The sequence below is a fragment of the Lotus japonicus genome, chromosome 6 (assembly GCF_012489685.1).
Source record: "Lotus japonicus ecotype B-129 chromosome 6, LjGifu_v1.2".
Classification (NCBI taxonomy): Eukaryota; Viridiplantae; Streptophyta; class Magnoliopsida; order Fabales; family Fabaceae; genus Lotus; species Lotus japonicus.
In genome coordinates this window covers 2,595,555-2,613,457 of record NC_080046.1, presented here as the reverse complement: position 1 = coordinate 2,613,457, position 17,903 = coordinate 2,595,555, and the positions used below count along the sequence as shown (strand labels likewise).

The 17,903-nt window shown below is 38.2% G+C and overlaps 2 protein-coding genes across 2 annotated transcripts; both read right to left on the bottom strand.

Moving 5' to 3' along the window:
* Window positions 1–1,024: 1,024 nt before the first annotated feature.
* LOC130723129 (3-ketoacyl-CoA thiolase 2, peroxisomal) lies at window positions 1,025–5,538 on the bottom strand. The gene is made up of 14 exons (XM_057574085.1): window positions 5,339–5,538; window positions 4,816–4,892; window positions 4,616–4,700; window positions 4,347–4,473; window positions 4,162–4,260; window positions 4,009–4,076; window positions 3,779–3,886; window positions 3,610–3,687; window positions 3,407–3,539; window positions 3,225–3,321; window positions 2,581–2,704; window positions 2,333–2,441; window positions 1,687–1,770; window positions 1,025–1,361 (listed from the first exon to the last, which is right to left on the bottom strand). The coding sequence occupies exons 1-14, from the start codon at window positions 5,444–5,446 to the stop codon at window positions 1,249–1,251; spliced, it is 1,410 nt and encodes a 469-aa protein (XP_057430068.1). The 5' UTR covers window positions 5,447–5,538; the 3' UTR covers window positions 1,025–1,248.
* Window positions 5,539–11,353: 5,815 nt separating this feature from the next.
* On the bottom strand, window positions 11,354–17,264 carry LOC130723296 (probable voltage-gated potassium channel subunit beta). Its single transcript, XM_057574289.1, has 4 exons — window positions 16,605–17,264; window positions 16,078–16,221; window positions 14,852–15,016; window positions 11,354–11,831 (listed from the first exon to the last, which is right to left on the bottom strand). Exons 1-4 carry the CDS (start codon window positions 17,166–17,168, stop codon window positions 11,718–11,720), a joined length of 987 nt encoding a protein of 328 aa, XP_057430272.1. The 5' UTR covers window positions 17,169–17,264; the 3' UTR covers window positions 11,354–11,717.
* Window positions 17,265–17,903: the final 639 nt, after the last annotated feature.

Sequence of the window (17,903 nt, the reverse complement as noted above, 5' to 3'; positions counted from 1 at the left end):
CTTTCGTATTTTTCATCTAGAATCTAACGGTTTGAGGGACCAAACGTGCAATTAAGTCAACTTCTTCACCACCGTGACCTGCACTTTTGGTCCCCCAATTTTTCATTTGGTCAACTTAATTGCATTTTTGATCCCTCATTCTGTTACATTTTGGATGGAAAAAATACTAAAGGGACCACATGTGATAACGGAGGGTAACTTCAGGGATGTTTTTTGCTAATTGCTTAGTTGGGAGACGGTTTTCGCAGAAAAGACAAAGTTAGGGGACCAAAAGTGCAATTAAGCCTTTGCTAAAAAAATTGAGAGGGGGGACCAACCTCAGACGGTGAGACAAACACAGAGACCAATTTGTGGTTTAAGTCTTTATTCTGTTTCTTTAATCAATATTTAAATTTCTACTACCTCTGGTCCAACTTATAAGAACTAAATTAGAAGTTTATTTTACTGCCAAGGCTAGGGGAATAGCCACATATGGTGAACCCAAGGTTGATTTGTTCCTGTCAATGAGAGGTTCAGCAAATATAGCATCCACTGACGCTAGTTAGGTTTGACAAATTCATTAGAACTATGTTGTTGACGCTCAGCGTTGTTGCTTAGCACTTTTTCGCTTCATGTAACACTTTTTTCGTACTTGTTCTTGATATTTTGCTTGATTAATGTGATTCTTGGTAACAATGTTATAGATTTGGCACCTTATATGCATTACTTAATTTGTATTAAGCTTTCTTTTATGTGAATTCGTTTTCCAATTTTTAGAATTGATGACCCATGTTGAATGTCAATTATGACTAAATGATTTGATATCATTATAAAAACCTCCATGCTCATCTTTGTGAAAACCTCAGCAGGACTGCAGTAGTCATTTTCATTTAGAAAGGGTAAAATGAAGTTATTATATTACTAAACAATTTTGGCCTTTCCAATTTCAAGAAAGAAACTTCCCCTAAGTTATTAATCACTTCATTCCCTTCCAGTTGCCCTTTTGCAAGCAACCAATATTAAACTTTTGTTAGGGGATAATAACTGAAACAAATGCTATTCCATTTTAGTTTTCTTTCAAACAATAATTTCTAACCAATACAGGAGTCGGCTGGTAAGGTCAAAACAAGAATAACTCACAGACTAATAAGTCTATTATGAATAAAAATGATGAAATCCTTGACAAGTGATTTGATATTTTCACTGTCATAGAACAAAGCTTTATTTTGATTTCTGAATTGATGACCAAGTAAAGTGAGTATGAAGTAACTATTTATAGGGAGCATCCTTGGATAAATGAAGGTTGTCCACTTTTCGGGCATTGCGAAGCTCATCAACACCATCACCTCTCTCAAACACAGCAGCTGCACCCATTCCAGTACCTGCTCACAATAGACAATAACCAATTACTAAGACCCCGTTTGAAACAGCTTACTTGAGCTTATATTATAGCATATACATGCAAGTGTTTGAGAGTACTTATGTAAATAGCTTATGGCCTCCCTATAACCTGTTTGAAGTTTACTTTATACCTTGTTCAAATTTGCTTATGAATAAGCATTTATGCTTTTAGTTCTAACCTACCTATAAGTTTCTCAAATTAGCTTATGAACAAGCGCTTATTTCCATAACTGCTTGAGCTCACTCTAATGGCAATATGTTCAAGCACCACACTCATGCACACATGCATAGTAACAACGTACTCACCTATGCACATAGATATAACTCCAAATCGACAATCCCTGCCACGTCGCTTCATTTCATGCAACAGAGTTGCTACACATCGAGCACCTACCACAAAAAACGAAAAATTCCAAAAACATGCTTAGAAGACAATAATAATGCCCAGTATCACATAACATAGATCCAAGCTCGAAAGTAAGTTATATTTGTGCTTGATGATAAAGAAAATTAATATATGCCATATTACGAGCAGATTAACCTTCGACATTAGTTGTTTTGGTGTCATACCATTCACTTCACATCCCACGGATCCAAATTCAAGTCCTGATTTTCTCATTTTGCCTTAAAAACTAAGAAAGCCTTAACTGGTCTAACCACCCGAACCGAGACTAGCTTGTCAGATAAAGCAAGTTTAAATCATTGGTTTCCACTGTCAACATGTTTCAAAATTTTTATATTTGCATGTTTTTTCTCTGATCTTTGTAAGTCTTTAGCAGTAAATATTTCTATATGGGTACTGTCTATTTAAGCTCCAGACAAGATCTATCTTGCATACATATGGGCAACTTTCAAAATTAATAGGATACAGGTATTAGAGATTCTAATGCTTTAGTAATCAGCAGTGGCACTGTTGCTTTTGGAATGTGAGAATAGAAGTTGCAGTATATACCTGTTGCCCCCAGAGGATGTCCAATTGCCATTGCACCTCCATTAACATTGATCTTTTCTAGATCAAGCCCTAGTTTGTTACGGCAATACACAAACTGGGAAGCAAAAGCCTGAATATGTACAAATCATTAAAGTGAGTACAAAGACAACTAGAGAACAGAGGAAAGTAAGACAACTATGTTAGTTAAATCCCTCATTTATTTCAACTAGAGAACAGAGGAAAGTAAGACAACCATATTAGTTAAATACCTCATTTATTTCAAAAAGATCAATATCGTCAAGCTCTAGACCTGCAGCCTTCACCGCAACTGGAATTGCAGCAGCTGGGCCAACACCCATGACAGCAGGGTCAACACCAACAGCAGCAAAAGTCCTGCATGACCGTGATCAAATAATATCTTCAGTTTAATGACTTTTCAGATGGAATATAAATAATTAAGAAAACAGGAATTTGTCAATGCATATTTTTTTGATAATGGTATAGTGAGACATGTGCTGTTAGGCTCTGAATCAAGCACTCCAAGGTGAATAATGTCAAATTACTAGTGTAGTGGGCAAGAAAGCTAGTACCAACCTCATAACTTAAAGAATATTTAAATAGACCAACTGTAAGAAGGAAATAAAAAAAACGAAATCTGGTGAAATATATTTTATGTTGTATGGCCAAAGGCCCACAACGATAAAGAAAAAGTACATTACTCTTACGAATTACTACTGATCTAATAGTTGTCCTGAATAATCATACATAATTCATGCTCAACATTTTTGTAGTCTCTGTCTTCAAGTTGAAAGAGGAGGGGAATCTATTGGGCCTTCCTTATTCGAGCATGTGTCATGAAAATTTGAAATCAGTATATAAATTGTGTCAAGTAATACAGCTTCTAATTGGATACCTGAATACACCAAGGATTGGAAGCCCCTTCTGCATTGCAACACTTCTTTTCATCAGCAGAACAGCTCCAGCACCATCACTCACTTGGCTAGAATTACCTGAAACACAGGCATCAAATGAATAAAGAAGATGTATAACTAGAAAGAATATGAGGAAATGAAACTCATTTTTATGATCTTATACCAGCAGTGGTGGTTCCATCTTTCTTGAACACAGGTTTAAGCTTTGCTAGATCAGATACTGTTGCATTAGGTCGAATTCCATCATCAACGGATATGGTGACAGATTTCTCCTCACCAGTTTTTGGGTCTACAATCTATTGAACAGAAGTCTTATTTAGCACCTAATACCCTGAAGAAAGATTAAATGAATGTAGTGGAAAATACCTTGGTGGTAACTGGTATAATTTCATCTTTAAATTTACCAGCAGCAGTAGCAGCAGCAGCTCGCCTGTGAGACTCAACCTACCAATATTATTGTTAAGATGATTCAGTCAAGAGTTGCTAAAATTAAATATAGAACTTAGTGCTGCATTAAAAGATATATCCAACTTACTGCAGCCTGATCTTGTTCTTTCCTTGAAACCCCAAAGCGATGCGCAACATTTTCAGAGGTAATCCCCATTGGAAGAAGGCAGTTTTGGGCTTGTTCGAATTCTTTTACCTGTGACAGCACAGTAGTAAATATCAGGACCTTCTAACCATTTCAAGGTTTTATTTCTTGAAACCAAAATATAAACAATAACAAGACAAGGGAGATGAAGTAAGAAAAAGAGGAACAAATACTTTAGGATTCACAGATCCCTCCCACCCCATTGGATTAGATGTCATAGATTCCAAACCAGCACCAATACCTGAACAAAATAGTTAATGGTAACACAAAATATTAAAAGTTGTAGCGTTTACAAGAAGGACAAAGCAGTTTGATGCATCCTTTACCAATGTCATAGAATCCAGCCTTAATAGCAGCAGCTACATCAGCGACAGCCTGGAGCCCAGATGAGCATTGCCTATTAACTGTCCTAATAGGCACAGTTTCTGCACGGGGAGAAAAAAACCACACGTAAATCACAAACCAGAATCATATATCAGGTTCACAAATGCAAATTATTAAAGACGTATACCAGGAAAACCAGCATAAAATGCAGCCATTCGGCATTCACTAGCTCTTTGAGACCCAGGTGCCAGTACACTACCGACAATAATGTCGCCAACTTCACTTGGGTTCACGTTGGTTTTCTCTACTACAGCCTACAATGAAACCTCAACATCACTTTCATGTAGATACACATACACAGTAAACATACATACATAGACCATCATTGCTTACAAACAGCAGTTATTCATTTGACCTCACTTAAAATTTCCAATGCAAATAAAAAATGAATAAAACCTTCAAAACAGGAGCTAGTAGATCATCAGCATGAGTGTCCTTGAAACCACCGCGTTTCGCTTTGCAAAGCGCAGTCCGATAAGCACTGCAAATACATAATTTCCCATTTGAAACAAGAATGCTCACAATTCATAGCTGAACTCTACATATTATCAAATAGAACAAACACATAATTTCATCTGATCAAGAGGTGAACTTACGCCACAATCACTACATCGTCCCCAAATCCAGACGGCCTTAAATATGCAGCACTGTCCCCCGCGGCACATGCTGAAGCCTGGTGATCAAATTCAAATGTTCAACATACATTCAAAAATTCATAATGACCACTTCAATCTACACGACATGAAATACACCTAGATTTCTTTTTAGTACATCGGAAAGATAAATTGCACCCTTCTATGGACCTCCCCACCCGACTCATATGTCCCCTAACTCTAACCGCCTGAGCTATCATTCGATGACATATACACCTAGTTTCGATACACACAGGAATAAATCCCCACACATTAAAATTTAACATGACCTTATGGTATGAATTTGATCTGCATATATCAAAATAAATAGCTACATATTCCAATTCCAATGAATATGAATAACATAATTAAATTCAAGATCAAATAAAGTATTGAACAAAATTGTGAATGAATGAATGAAGGAAGCAAATTCTCACACGATTGCGAAACAAGTGATTGATTAACAGAAAATTCAAATGATACTGACATAGAGGGAGGTCGGTGATGATGAATCAGGGTTGGTGGAGTAGATCGAAACGGAAGAAGGGTTGAGATGTTGAAGAAGAACGTTTTGTCTGTTGATGGCTTTCTCCATGTTCCGTGAAATTCGAATCGAACAGAATATGCTGCAGATACAAAGAAATTTGAGAGATGATAACTCTTCACTTCCTTCTATTTATGCTTGCAGCGTTGCTGTGTCAGGAAGGAAAAGGAAAATATTAAAATAAAATAAATATATCATTTTTATGTTAATTAATTTAATTACTACTAAGGAATTTCGGATATTCATTTACTATAATAGTAATGATGATAAATAAATAAATAAATAGTATACTAAAAAACAAAAATGTAGGAGATAATATGGTATCGTAATCGTATGGACATTTCACGATGACAACGATGACGTTTATGTTGCAATAGTAATAGTAATGATGATAAATAGTATACTAAAATAACAAAAATGTAGTAGTAGGAGATAATAATAATAATAATAATTAAAAATGGAATATTATAAAAGCAAGTTGGGAGTAAGTGTCTGAAATTTGGGATGCGTGCCACTTTAAAGTTTAATCAATTAAAATTGCTCCGTAAGGGACACGTATGCATGCATGTGGATAAACTCTTTCATTCATCCATTCATACTAAAAGCCTAAATGGGAAATTGTGTATCTGGTCAAAAGCCAAACCACTATTGATGGAAATAGTGAGAACATCTTACAGATTTTATTCCAAATATGGTCTTTTATTTTATTTTTTTCATAAAAGACTCGTATGTTTTAATTTTCACTAAACAGGGAATAAATTGTCTCTTAATCGTCTTCCTCTAATAAACAAAAAAAAAATTGTTTCTAGTGTTTATCAATTAATCCAATTAATCCTGACATAGTTTTCGCTATGGAGACTCGTCGTTCCGTCAGTGAAATGTCTTCTTTAAGAGGTCTTGGTGGCTTGGGAAATTTTTTCCCAGTGTAATGGTTCAGGCCGCTCAAGAGCGGGTGGTTTGTGTCTTTTTTGGGGAGAAGGAATTGATATCACCATAGTTCACTCCTCCATTAATCATATTTTATTTTTAATTGAATATCCTGATTCTAATTCTCATATGCAGGTTCTTGCAGTTTATGGGTGGCCTGATGATCAGAACAAATGGCGTACTTGGCAAATGATAAAAAATTTCAAGCCTGATGATTCAGTCCCGTGGCTTTGCATTGGGGACTTTAATGATATTCTGAGCCCTACGGATAAATGTGGGGGAAACTCAGCGGACATGGCCCATATTCAAGTGGCGCTGGATGCAATTTCATATTGCGGCCTTCATGATGTTGTTTATTCAGGTTATAGGTACACGTGGTCCAATAAGAGGAAGACCCCTCATACCATTGAGGAGAGGCTTGACTATGCTCTTGTCAACGACAGGTGGACAGAACTTTGGCCGGTTACTACTGTGGCTCACCTCCCGAGGTACCGTTCGGATCATAATCCTATTCTTCTTTCTTGTGGTACTCGTCGGCGATCAGACCATAGGCCTAAGGTTCGTATGTTCCGTTTCGAAGAACTTTGGCTCCAGAGTGGTGAGGAATGTGCTGAGGTGGTAGCGGAATCATGGAATCGCACGGGACCAGATATTGTGTCAAAAATTTCAGCAGTTGGTGGCTCCCTTGATGAGTGGGGACGTGACAAATATGGAGATGTTCCAAAGAAGGTGGCATACTTAAAGTCCAGGTTGGAGGCTCTTCAGAAATATACTCAAACAGAGAGTGTGCTTGCGGAGACAGCAGAGATTGAGAGCCAGTTAGATGTCCTTCTTGAACAGGAGGAGGTGATTTGGTGCCAAAGGTCAAGGGCAAATTGGCTTCGCCATGGCGATAAAAACACAAATTTTTTCCACACAAAAGCTACCCAGAGACGAAAGCGGAATCTGATTGAAGAGCTAAAGGATGAAAATGGTCGTACAATGGTGGAAGACAAGGATATTTACGGGGTTTTGGTGGATTATTTCATGTCTCTCTTCACTTCGAGTGGACCAGTTAATTTGGTGTCAGTCACGTCCCTTGTGGCCGATAGGGTTAAGCCTCACCATCTCCATATTCTTTCCCGGCCGTTTGACAAGGAGGAGGTGGAGGAAGCTTTGTTCCAAATGCACCCAACAAAAGCTCCAGGGTGTGATGGGTTGCCAGCACTATTTTACCAAAAATTTTGGCCTATTATTGGTGAGGATGTCTCCAACTTTTGTCTTGCGGTCCTTCATGGCGGTATTTCACTAGGTATTATCAATAAAACTTTTCTTGTTTTAATTCCAAAAGTTAAAAAACCTATGCATGCGAACCAGTTTAGGCCCATAAGTCTTTGTAATGTCATTTTCAAAATTATCACTAAGACCTTGGCGAATAGGCTCAAACAAATATTGCCTGATATTATATGCGAGTCTCAGACTGCTTTTGTCCCGGGTCGTTTGATCACGGATAATGCCTTGGTGGCGTTCGAGTGCTTTCATTACATGAAGAAGAAAATTAGTGGTCGTAATGGAATGATGGCTCTTAAACTTGATATGTCAAAAGCTTATGATCGAGTTGAATGGCCTTTTTTGGCGAGTGTGTTGGACTAAATGGGGTTTCCCCCCAATTGGGTTAGCCTAATCATGGCGTGTGTCACGACAGTTGAGTTCTCTATTTTGTTGAATGGTGCTCCCCAGAGTCCTTTTAAGCCCTTTCGTGGGCTCAGGCAAGGGGATCCCCTATCACCTTATCTGTTTATTTTGTGTGGGGAAGTTTTTTCAGCCCTTATTAATAAGGTCGTAATGGCGTCATCTTTACATGGTGTTAAAGTTGCCCGATCGGCACCCGTAATTTCACATTTGTTGTTTGCAGATGACAGTGTAATCTTTGCCCGGGCAACGGTGCAAGAGGCAATGTCAATCAAGGCAATCCTTGCCACTTATGAACAAGCTTCTGGTCAAGTCATTAATCTTGACAAGTCCATGCTCTCATGTAGCCGAAATGTGCCTGAAAATTGTTTCCATGAGCTTAGACAGCTATTGAATGTAAAGGCAGTTGAGAGCTATGATAAATACCTTGGGCTCCCTACCATTATTGGGAAATCAAAGACCCAAATATTTAATTTTGTCAAGGACCGTGTTTGGAAGGAGAAGTCTCTCTCTCGTGCTGGAAGAGAGGTTCTTGTGAAAGCGGTGGCCCAATCCATCCCTTCATATGTCATGTCTTGTTTTATGTTACCGGATGGCATTTGTTCTCAGATCGAGGGTATGATTAGTCGTTTTTATTGGGGAGGTGATGTTACCAAACGAAGCATGCACTGCCTTAGTTGGAAGGCGTTGTGTCGGGCAAAGGATCATGGCAGGCTTGGTTTCCGTGATTTTAAAATGTTTAATAAAGCTTTAGTAGCCAAAAATTGGTGGCGTTTAAAATCCCAACCTGATTCCTTGCTTGGGAGAGTTTATAAGGCAATTTATTTCCCTAGAAGCTCACTCCATGGAGCAAAGCGGGGGTATAGACCAAGCTATGCATGGTCAAGCATTGTCCGTACTGGAGATATGTTTGATCAAGGGGGTATGTGGACTGTGGGTAATGGAAGAGATATTAATGCTTGGAATGACAAATGGGTTCCCACTTCGGTCCCTATGGTCTATAGTGCTGAATTGGCTCAACAATTTGGTGTGGTGTCTGTTGCTGATCTCATGCTGCCAGGTACTTTGGTGTGGAACAGACAACTTGTAGAATATATTTGCAGCCCTCCTACAGCCCATGCAATATTGGACGCCTTTGACTTTGTCTCCTCAAGTGGATGTCTTTCGTTGGCCATTGACAGTGGATGGGAACTACACTACAAAGTCTGGTTATCAATTCCTCCGCTCCTTGTCCAACAATGATGTGGTGTCTTCCTCGACAGTGTCGTCCTTACTTGCTGCAGATTGGAAGAAGTTATGGAAGGCTGCGGCGTTGCCTCGGTGCCGCGAGACGGGGTGGAGAGCATGCCTTGGCATACTTCCTGTGCGTGTCTCTCTCCATGCTCGTGGGCTGGTATCTGATTCGCTATGTCCTCGGTGCCTCACAGGTCCAGAAACCGTGCAGCACGCGTTGCTGTTTTGCCCCGAGGTGCGCCCGATCTGGTTCGCGAGTTCGCTGGGTCTCCGGCTGCAAAATGAGTGCCATGTCCACGAGTTCCTTGCTGGTTTTATGCAGGTTTCAGATCAGGAGCAGCTAGGCACATTGCTCACATTGATGTATGCGGTTTGGCACGCTCGAAATGAGCTTCTTTTTCGCTCATCTCCGATGACAGTGGAACAGGTCCTGCGGTATGCTGATTCTCTTCTCCCCCTCCCTGATATGGTGGTTACAGCAGCTGCTCCTTCCCGTCACCTCCAAGCAACCTGGTTGCGCCCTCCTCTTGGTATTTTCAAGATCAATTTCGACGCAGCGGTGGAGCGGTTTGGTGGTACAGGGCTGGGTTTTGTGACGCGGAACTCTCGCGGTGAGGTACTTGCCACGGCCTGCTCTTCCCTTGGTCCCTCTCCTTCTCCCACAGTGGCTGAAGCGTTGTGCTTGCGATGGTCCCTCGGCATGGCTCGGGATCTTGGTTTTCGACGTGTTATCTGTGAGACAGATTGTCTCCCTTTATTTGATGCTTGGAAGCGTTCAGGTGGTTGCTCTATTTTGGATTCCTTGATTTTGGATTGTCGGGTTTTGCTTTCTAGTTTTGATGTTTTTTCGTTTTCTTTTGTGCGGCGTACCGGCAATAGTGTCGCCGATGCTTTGGCTAAACTCTCTTTTAGTTTTGGTGATGTTGTTTGGCTTGAGGAATGTCCTCAACAGTTGCTTGGCTTTGTCCAGTCCGATGTAATGGCTTCCATGCCTAACGTTCTTTCTTAATTGAATTGACTCATTTTCAAAAAAAAAATTGCATTAATGTCGTGGATATTTTTCAAAATAATGGGGATGTGACTACATTTTGGGCAAGTGATGTGATCACTAGCTTGAGATTGGCAAGTATTAGGTTATGACTAATGTCTGACTTTAAATGTACATTTGCTTTTTTTTTTTTAACTCTCTACCATCATGTTATTGTAACTTTGAAAACACATTTACTTTCAAAAAAACTTTGAAAACACATTTATCAAACCCACTTTCAACCTATTGATACTGGAATTTCGAATTAAGACATACCTTAAACATAAAGGCAAATGTCAAGGGCTTGAGCTTGAGATTGGCACATGAGCTGAAGCTCACGGAACTTGAAGTTGAAACGGATTCTAAGGAAGCATACAAGTTGCTGGCTATTTATTGCCCTGCAAGCCACCCCTATGCTGACATAATTGGAGAAATTTCCAATCTTGCTTCTCAAAACTGGTTTGTGACTTTCCATCATGTGGTGCGGGAAGCTAATTTTTGTGCTGTTAGGTTAGCAAAGCATGGACATGGAATCTATAATTTTGTGTTCTGTAGGGATGATGTTCCCAATTTTCTTGGGTGTCTCTTGAGGAATAATGTAACGGGAGTCCCCTCCACTCCCTTAGACTTTTGTAGTTTATGGGCTTAAGCCCTCCCCAATATCAAAAATAAAAATAAAGACAAAGGCCAACCTTACTCAAGAGCAGTTTTGAGTAGAAATGCATCGATCAGCCGTAACACATTCTAGCTTGTAGAGACGTTTGGAGACACCCAAGAAAATTGGGAACATCATCCCTACAGAACACAAAATTATAGATTCCATACAGAGGTTCCGGAGGTGACTCCAATGCTTAGGTAATTCTCATGCACTGAGAGGGACAAGGGTGTTTGAGGGAACCACGGGCACTTGGTCACTTTTGCTTCAAGTTCGAGGAATAAAGGTCCTCGAGATACCTCTGAAGCATGTGTGGAAGTTCAGTTGCGACTGAAAGAATGTGGTAAGTTCCCTGTGCCACGACTGAAATAATATTTGCCCCCTCATTTTCCAGGCATCCAAACTAAATATACCTTATTCCACCACGTAGAGCAAAATACAGGGATCAAGAAAAACAATTGGACTCCGAAAATCCAAATAAGTCTTCCACATTACGGCGAAAATTATCCAAGCCATATATGCATATATTAATCCAAACCATATGCACATTAAGTGACAAGTCCTCAGTCCTTGGAATATATTCTAAAATCGATTTGGATCACGTGAACCAATAAAAAAAAAGTTTAATCCAGTCCCTGAAAGTAAAAATACAACAAAGAAAAGGAGGAGCTCTCAAGTGGATATCATATCAATTACAACAGTTAACTTGAACATGAATTTGCACTTCTTAGTGAACCGGGACTATAAAGACCCCACTGAATGCACATATGCTGTGTTGTAGTCTTGTAGATAGAAAGAAAACCTTCAATTCATCTATATGAATCAGGGCGCTTTGGCTTGCTTTGAACAACATTCTCAATCTTCTCCATCACAGCAGGAGTCAGTAATGGAATGACATCAATTGCTTTCATGTTCTCTTGAATCTGAGAAAAGAAAACAGAAGAAATAAGATAATGTTATACTAATAGCCAAGTCTATTCTTACAGGCAAGTTTTACCCCAAATTAAGAATGACATCAATTGCTTTCATGTTCTTCAGAATTCAAGCAAAAGAAACCAGAAAAATATGATATGATTATAATGGCGAGTTCCATCCGTGCAAATTATACCTCTAATTAATATGCAGTAAGTTTTTTTTTTTATTACTGCTTATCCACATATGTAAATTATACTTTCTAATCATCTTTATTAGTACTGAATAATATCATAAGGTACACATATACCATAAACACACAGTATGTATGTATGATCAAGAGGAACTATATATCTTTTTCTTTCGCATCCATCTATATTCTTTTAACTGGTTAATCAATGTAAACTTAGCAGGCTATGGTGGTTGATCGTTCTACAAAAGGTTAGATCATCATTATGGTGATTGATCATGATAGTTAACAACCCCCTAGTTAGTTAGTTAGGAAAATCCCTTGTTAGTTTGTCAGTTAGCTTTTAGTTACAGAGATAATAAGAGAGTGTGGCAAAAAGATATAAATAGGTGGAAGAGGGAATATAGAAGGGTGTTTAAATTGTAATCAATGTCATTGGAGGAGAGTTCCAATCTCTCGAATACCGGGGAATTTCTGTATCAGTGTTGAGTGTAATAATAGAATTTCCTTTCTTAGCTCTATCTTAATAAAATTATAGTATCAGATTATTCTACAAAAGGTTAGATCAGTCATTATGCTGGGTGTCTTGGCATACTACACTATTCCTTAGAATACATAAGCACCCTACTTCCATACTGAAGCACCATTTAGAAAGTTTATCCCTCTTTTCAGGTTCAATTCAATCAAAAACTAGCACTAGCTTCATAATAACAGATCAAATATAAAAGTTAAACTTAAACCAATGCCACTAGAACATATTTTTGCTGCTCATTTCAATTTAATCCATCAATTATATATTTATCAGTCCAATACAAGAGCTTTTTTGCAATGATAAAACCCATGTTTATAACTGCATGTTAATATGTCACCAATGGAACACTGCATGATGCACAACAGCACAAGCAACTTTTACCAGATTTTTTTTTTCAACATCAATTTACTCTATTATATTTATTGGATTCCCCCTCGAAGCAAAAAGGATATTTTTCACATGCTAATTGTTAGACCCATCATAATAGAAACTGTATTCTGATTTTTTTTCGCTTTAATTATCATTTTGTTTACATTTCTTATTTCTAAATTAAATACAAGAATAATAGCTAACCCCCCTTCCCCCTCTGACTCCCTCTTTTGAAGCAATAGCGATTTCATTTCTGCTTTTAGTTAGATTCATTATGACGTGGATATCCATGGTTAATTTGATTTAAAATATAATGTAATCTTAACCCACAAAAATTTAAGGGTAGACAAACAAGCTCACTTCAGAGTACCATTTTCCATACTCTGTTCATCAGTTTTTCAGTCATTTTCTCTTTTGTTTACATTTCCTTTACTGGTCTAAACTCTACATGATTTTATCATAACCCTAATAGCAGGGCCTACTGTCTAGTTAACACATTGTGTCTTTTTGTGTGTGCTTGAGTGATAAAAGCTCATATCTATAGTTGAAACCTCAATCAAAGTTATGTAATCGAAAGCCTATATCTGTTATTGCACAACTAAAATAAATCACACATCCATGCCAAAAATGACCATTCAACACCAGCACAACACTTCGGAGAGTCCCAAAGACAGCAATTGAACAGAAATGTTAACAAATAACAATACATTCATTCCATACTCTAGTAAATAAAAGGTCTCAAAATTTGGCCCTACAAGACTAAAACAATCAATTGAAAACTAAATAAGATATTCCATTTTCCCTCTTTCAATCAAAACCGTGAGAAATTGATCTCTTTGATTACTGAATCAAAGTAGTGTTGTCTCCAAACACAATGGAACAAACTTACCCCTGTATGGCTAAAATGAAAAAACAGGACATTGAAGATGCAACTATGCAATAAAACTAAGGAGATTCCAAACCAGGAGATTTTGGAGGAGTGAATTTGAAAAATAAAAAATGTCAGCTATTTACCCTTTTTAAAATGATAGACAGAGCCGCACATGATACATCACAATAATTTGCAAAATGATCACAAATTTTAATTAGTAAATCAGTATTAACCCTTAAATAATGCAAATGGTTACGATATTTTGCTGAAATTGGGACTAATTCTTGACACTCAGCTCCCTCAATTATCAATTGATGAACCCATTTCTTCCAACGAAGAAAAATAAGTAGTTTTAAAGCATGACTGCGTTAAACTAAAAAGTCTATCTTCATTCACTTCAAAGCCCAAACTAAAAAGTCCTCATACCATTAGGAAAACAGAATAATGAATATCTCCAACCACCACGTTTTAAGAAATGATGTGCAAACCTCTCCACACTAATATAACACATATGATCAAAAGAAGAGTAGGCACTTATCTTTTAATCTCAAACGTCAAAAAGAACAAAAGCATAGAAAAGGGGGGGGGGGGGAAAGATGGTATAGAGCACTAAGAAGAATAAGGAAATATTATCAATCATCCTGAATCATACGCACTGACATCTGAAGTGAATAATCTTAACAAACAGTTTCCCACATTGCAATGCTATCAAACTATTGCGACTGAAACTTAGAAGTATTCTTTTTGGAAATAAAAAGGAAATAACCCCTTGATAAAGAAAATTACTCTCACTACTTAATGATAAACATAGTTGAAAAATCCCTATAGTTACAGGACAATATTAATTAAAATGAAATTGAGTTATTCATAACACATCCCAACATAAATAAGTAACTTGATTGAAATCAATAATGCCACCAATGCCTGAAATAATTAATATACCATTATCCAGCTGATATAAGTATTTATTGCTTAAGGCAGAATTTACAAATATCACTGACAAGAATATGACATACACACACAACCTAAATGGTGTCCTTAAATATATCTTGATCATGTGAGAACTAACCTGAGACTCCTTTGTAGCGCCACAGATAACTGACGAGACATTGGGATTATTAGCACACCATGCAATTGCAAGTTGTGCTAATGGCACACCCAGTTCATCTGCTATTGGCTTTAAACCATCAACCTTTTTTAGCACATCGTCAACCAATGAACGAGCTGCCAGGTTCTGCAACACACATGAAAAGGGGGAACTATTCAGTAACCATTCAAATGGGGGAAAATAATCCCATTTCCATTCATCAATTGATACAAATTATCACAGCAAATATCAGATAAGATAAGGCGATTGGACTAAGTTTATATTTTTCTCTCTTTCACTCTTTTCCTCTATAATTTCTATATTTTCAGGGTGGTCTATGCCTCTATGGTCCGACTTAGCCCAACTCAAGGTTTAGATAACTCAATCATAAGTGGACCAAAGTGATCAGAAGATAAATATGCTCGCAAGACAATTTAAGGCATTTCTTTACTTGAATTTTTATTATTAGTCCACAAGATTATTAACCTGGAATAAGTCAGACAAATTTTTCCCATCATTTCACACACTATTTAACCTCATTAGTTATCACTCTCCCTCCAGATTAGGATCCTCTCAGGTCACATCACAGTGTCAGGTGCAATATTGTGTCTATAGCCCACATATTTACATATAAAGAGAAAGATAGACACAAAATTACAACATGACTATGTCATGTGAAGTTTCCACTCGAGAGGATCCTGATCCTTGTTACTCCTAGTTTTTCATAGTCTAGTAGCAAATAACATAGCTCTTTCACAAAGGAGACAAAAAAAAACAGCATTTTGTCAAATGAAACAAGTTCTTTTCGTTATCTAACTCGCCCCAAGTATTAAATAACACTCTAGGTGCACCAATGTGATCAAGATAAATGTGTTGAGAATTACACATACTTCGTTACATACATTTTCATAAACAAAATATTCGGACATCTAGGGGTAAGCTTAACTTGTTGGGGTGATTTAGCTATAACTCTTTTTTCCCATCTTTCCACACACTCTCTTTTTTCACTAGTTATCACTGTTCCTCCTAGTTTTTCCGTTGCCTAGTAGTTAAAAATCTCTACAACAAGGGGACAAAAAAAAGAGACATTATGTGAAACGGAACAGGTTCTTATCACCAAAACCATTCATTCCAAACAAACACAGACAAACAGAGTCAATAAAAACCTCAAAGAATAGTCAAAAAAAGAAAAGAAGGGCTAAGCTCACTTTGTAATTCTCCAAAGCAAAACGGCTATCAGACGGAATAGCTCCTTTCTTGTATTTGCCAGTGAGAACTCCAGATGCAAGTGGACTCCAAGTAGTGAGTCCAATCCCATAACTAGAATACAGTGGCAGATACTCAGCTTCAACCTGCACACATTTTCATTCATCCATCATTAACATCATCATTTCTCAACCTACCAAAATCATCTAAAATCAAATCACACACAACAGTACACACATCCATTCATCATTATCATCATCATTTCTCAACCTAACAAAATCAGCTAAAATCAAATCACACACTACACACATCCTTTCACCATTAACGACACCATTTCTCAACCTAACAAAATCATCTAAAATCAAATCACACACTACACATCCATTCATCATTAACATCACCATTTCTCAACCAACAAACAAAATCAGCTAAAATCAAATCAAACACTACACACATCCATACATCATTAACAACACCATTTCTAAAATTAACAAAATCCAATCAAATCAGGTAAAATCAAATCACACACCTTGTGCCTGGACAAGAGATTGTACTCAGGCTGCTCCACAATAGGCCCAACAAGATCAAGGCGATGCGCGACGGCCCACGCCTCAGTGATCTGCTGCGCGGACCACTCACTAGTCCCCCAATAGAAAGCCCAACCCTGATCAATAACAAAGTTCATAGCCCTAACAGTTTCCTCAATCGGAGTAGAAGTATCAGGGCGATGACAATAGATAACATCAACATACTCCATGTCAAGCCTCTTGAGCGAAGCGCGAGTGCCTTCAACGATGTGCTTGCGAGAGAGACCCTTGTCGTTGGGACCTTGACCACCCCAGAAGATCTTGGTGGAGACGACGATGTCAGAGCGCTTCCATCCGAGCTCGCGGATGGCTTGACCCATGATCTCCTCGGCGCGGCCGTTGGCGTAGACTTCGGCGTTGTCGAAGAAGTTGACGCCGTGGTCGCGGCAGCATTGGAGGAGGGATTTGGCTTCTTTGACGTCGAGCTGGTTGCCGAAACTCACCCATGCGCCGTAGGATAGCTGGCTTACCTTTAGGCCTGATCGCCCGAGGTTCTTGTACTGCATCTTCTTCTTCTTCTTCTTTCTCCGATTGATACTTTCTGTTTGTAGTGATAAAGAGAGAAATGAGAAATGATGGAATCTTTGATGAGATGAAAGTGAATGTGTGTAGTATTGATCTAACTTTTTTCTGGGTGAGTCCGATACGAGAGCTGGATTTGCCACCCCAACCATTAGATTTCACACCCTAAATTTTCAGATTTTCAAGTTTCGAATTATTAGATTCCGAAATTAATTCGTGATTTGTAGTGCAAAATACATGTAACACCCCACTTTTGAGTGAAAAAGTGCTTCGGAAACCTTATTTCCGAAATATTTTGGGAACTGGGTTTCCGTAAGTGGGGTGACATTTCTAATGAGTGAGGTGTCAAATCTAATGATCGTCCGATACTGATAATAATGACTAAGGTTTTCAGTTTTTAAAAACTGAAAACTATTTTGAAAACTGCAAACAAACAGGTCATAATTCTTTCGCTGTGAATGCTCACATTAAGTGGTAAACATCTGATCATAATATGCGCTTCATTTTTTATATGTGATAGTTAAAGGATGAAGTGAACTAATCACTACGTTACACCTTATAATAATGGTTGATTTAGATTTAATGAAGAAATAACACTAAGAGTGAGAGTGAGCATAGTGAGGGTGAGAGTGAGTGAGTGATGCATGTATAAGTAGTAAGGCTAGGACAAAATTTGGACCTTTGGATGGGAATCAAGACGAAACGGGCCTATCAAAATT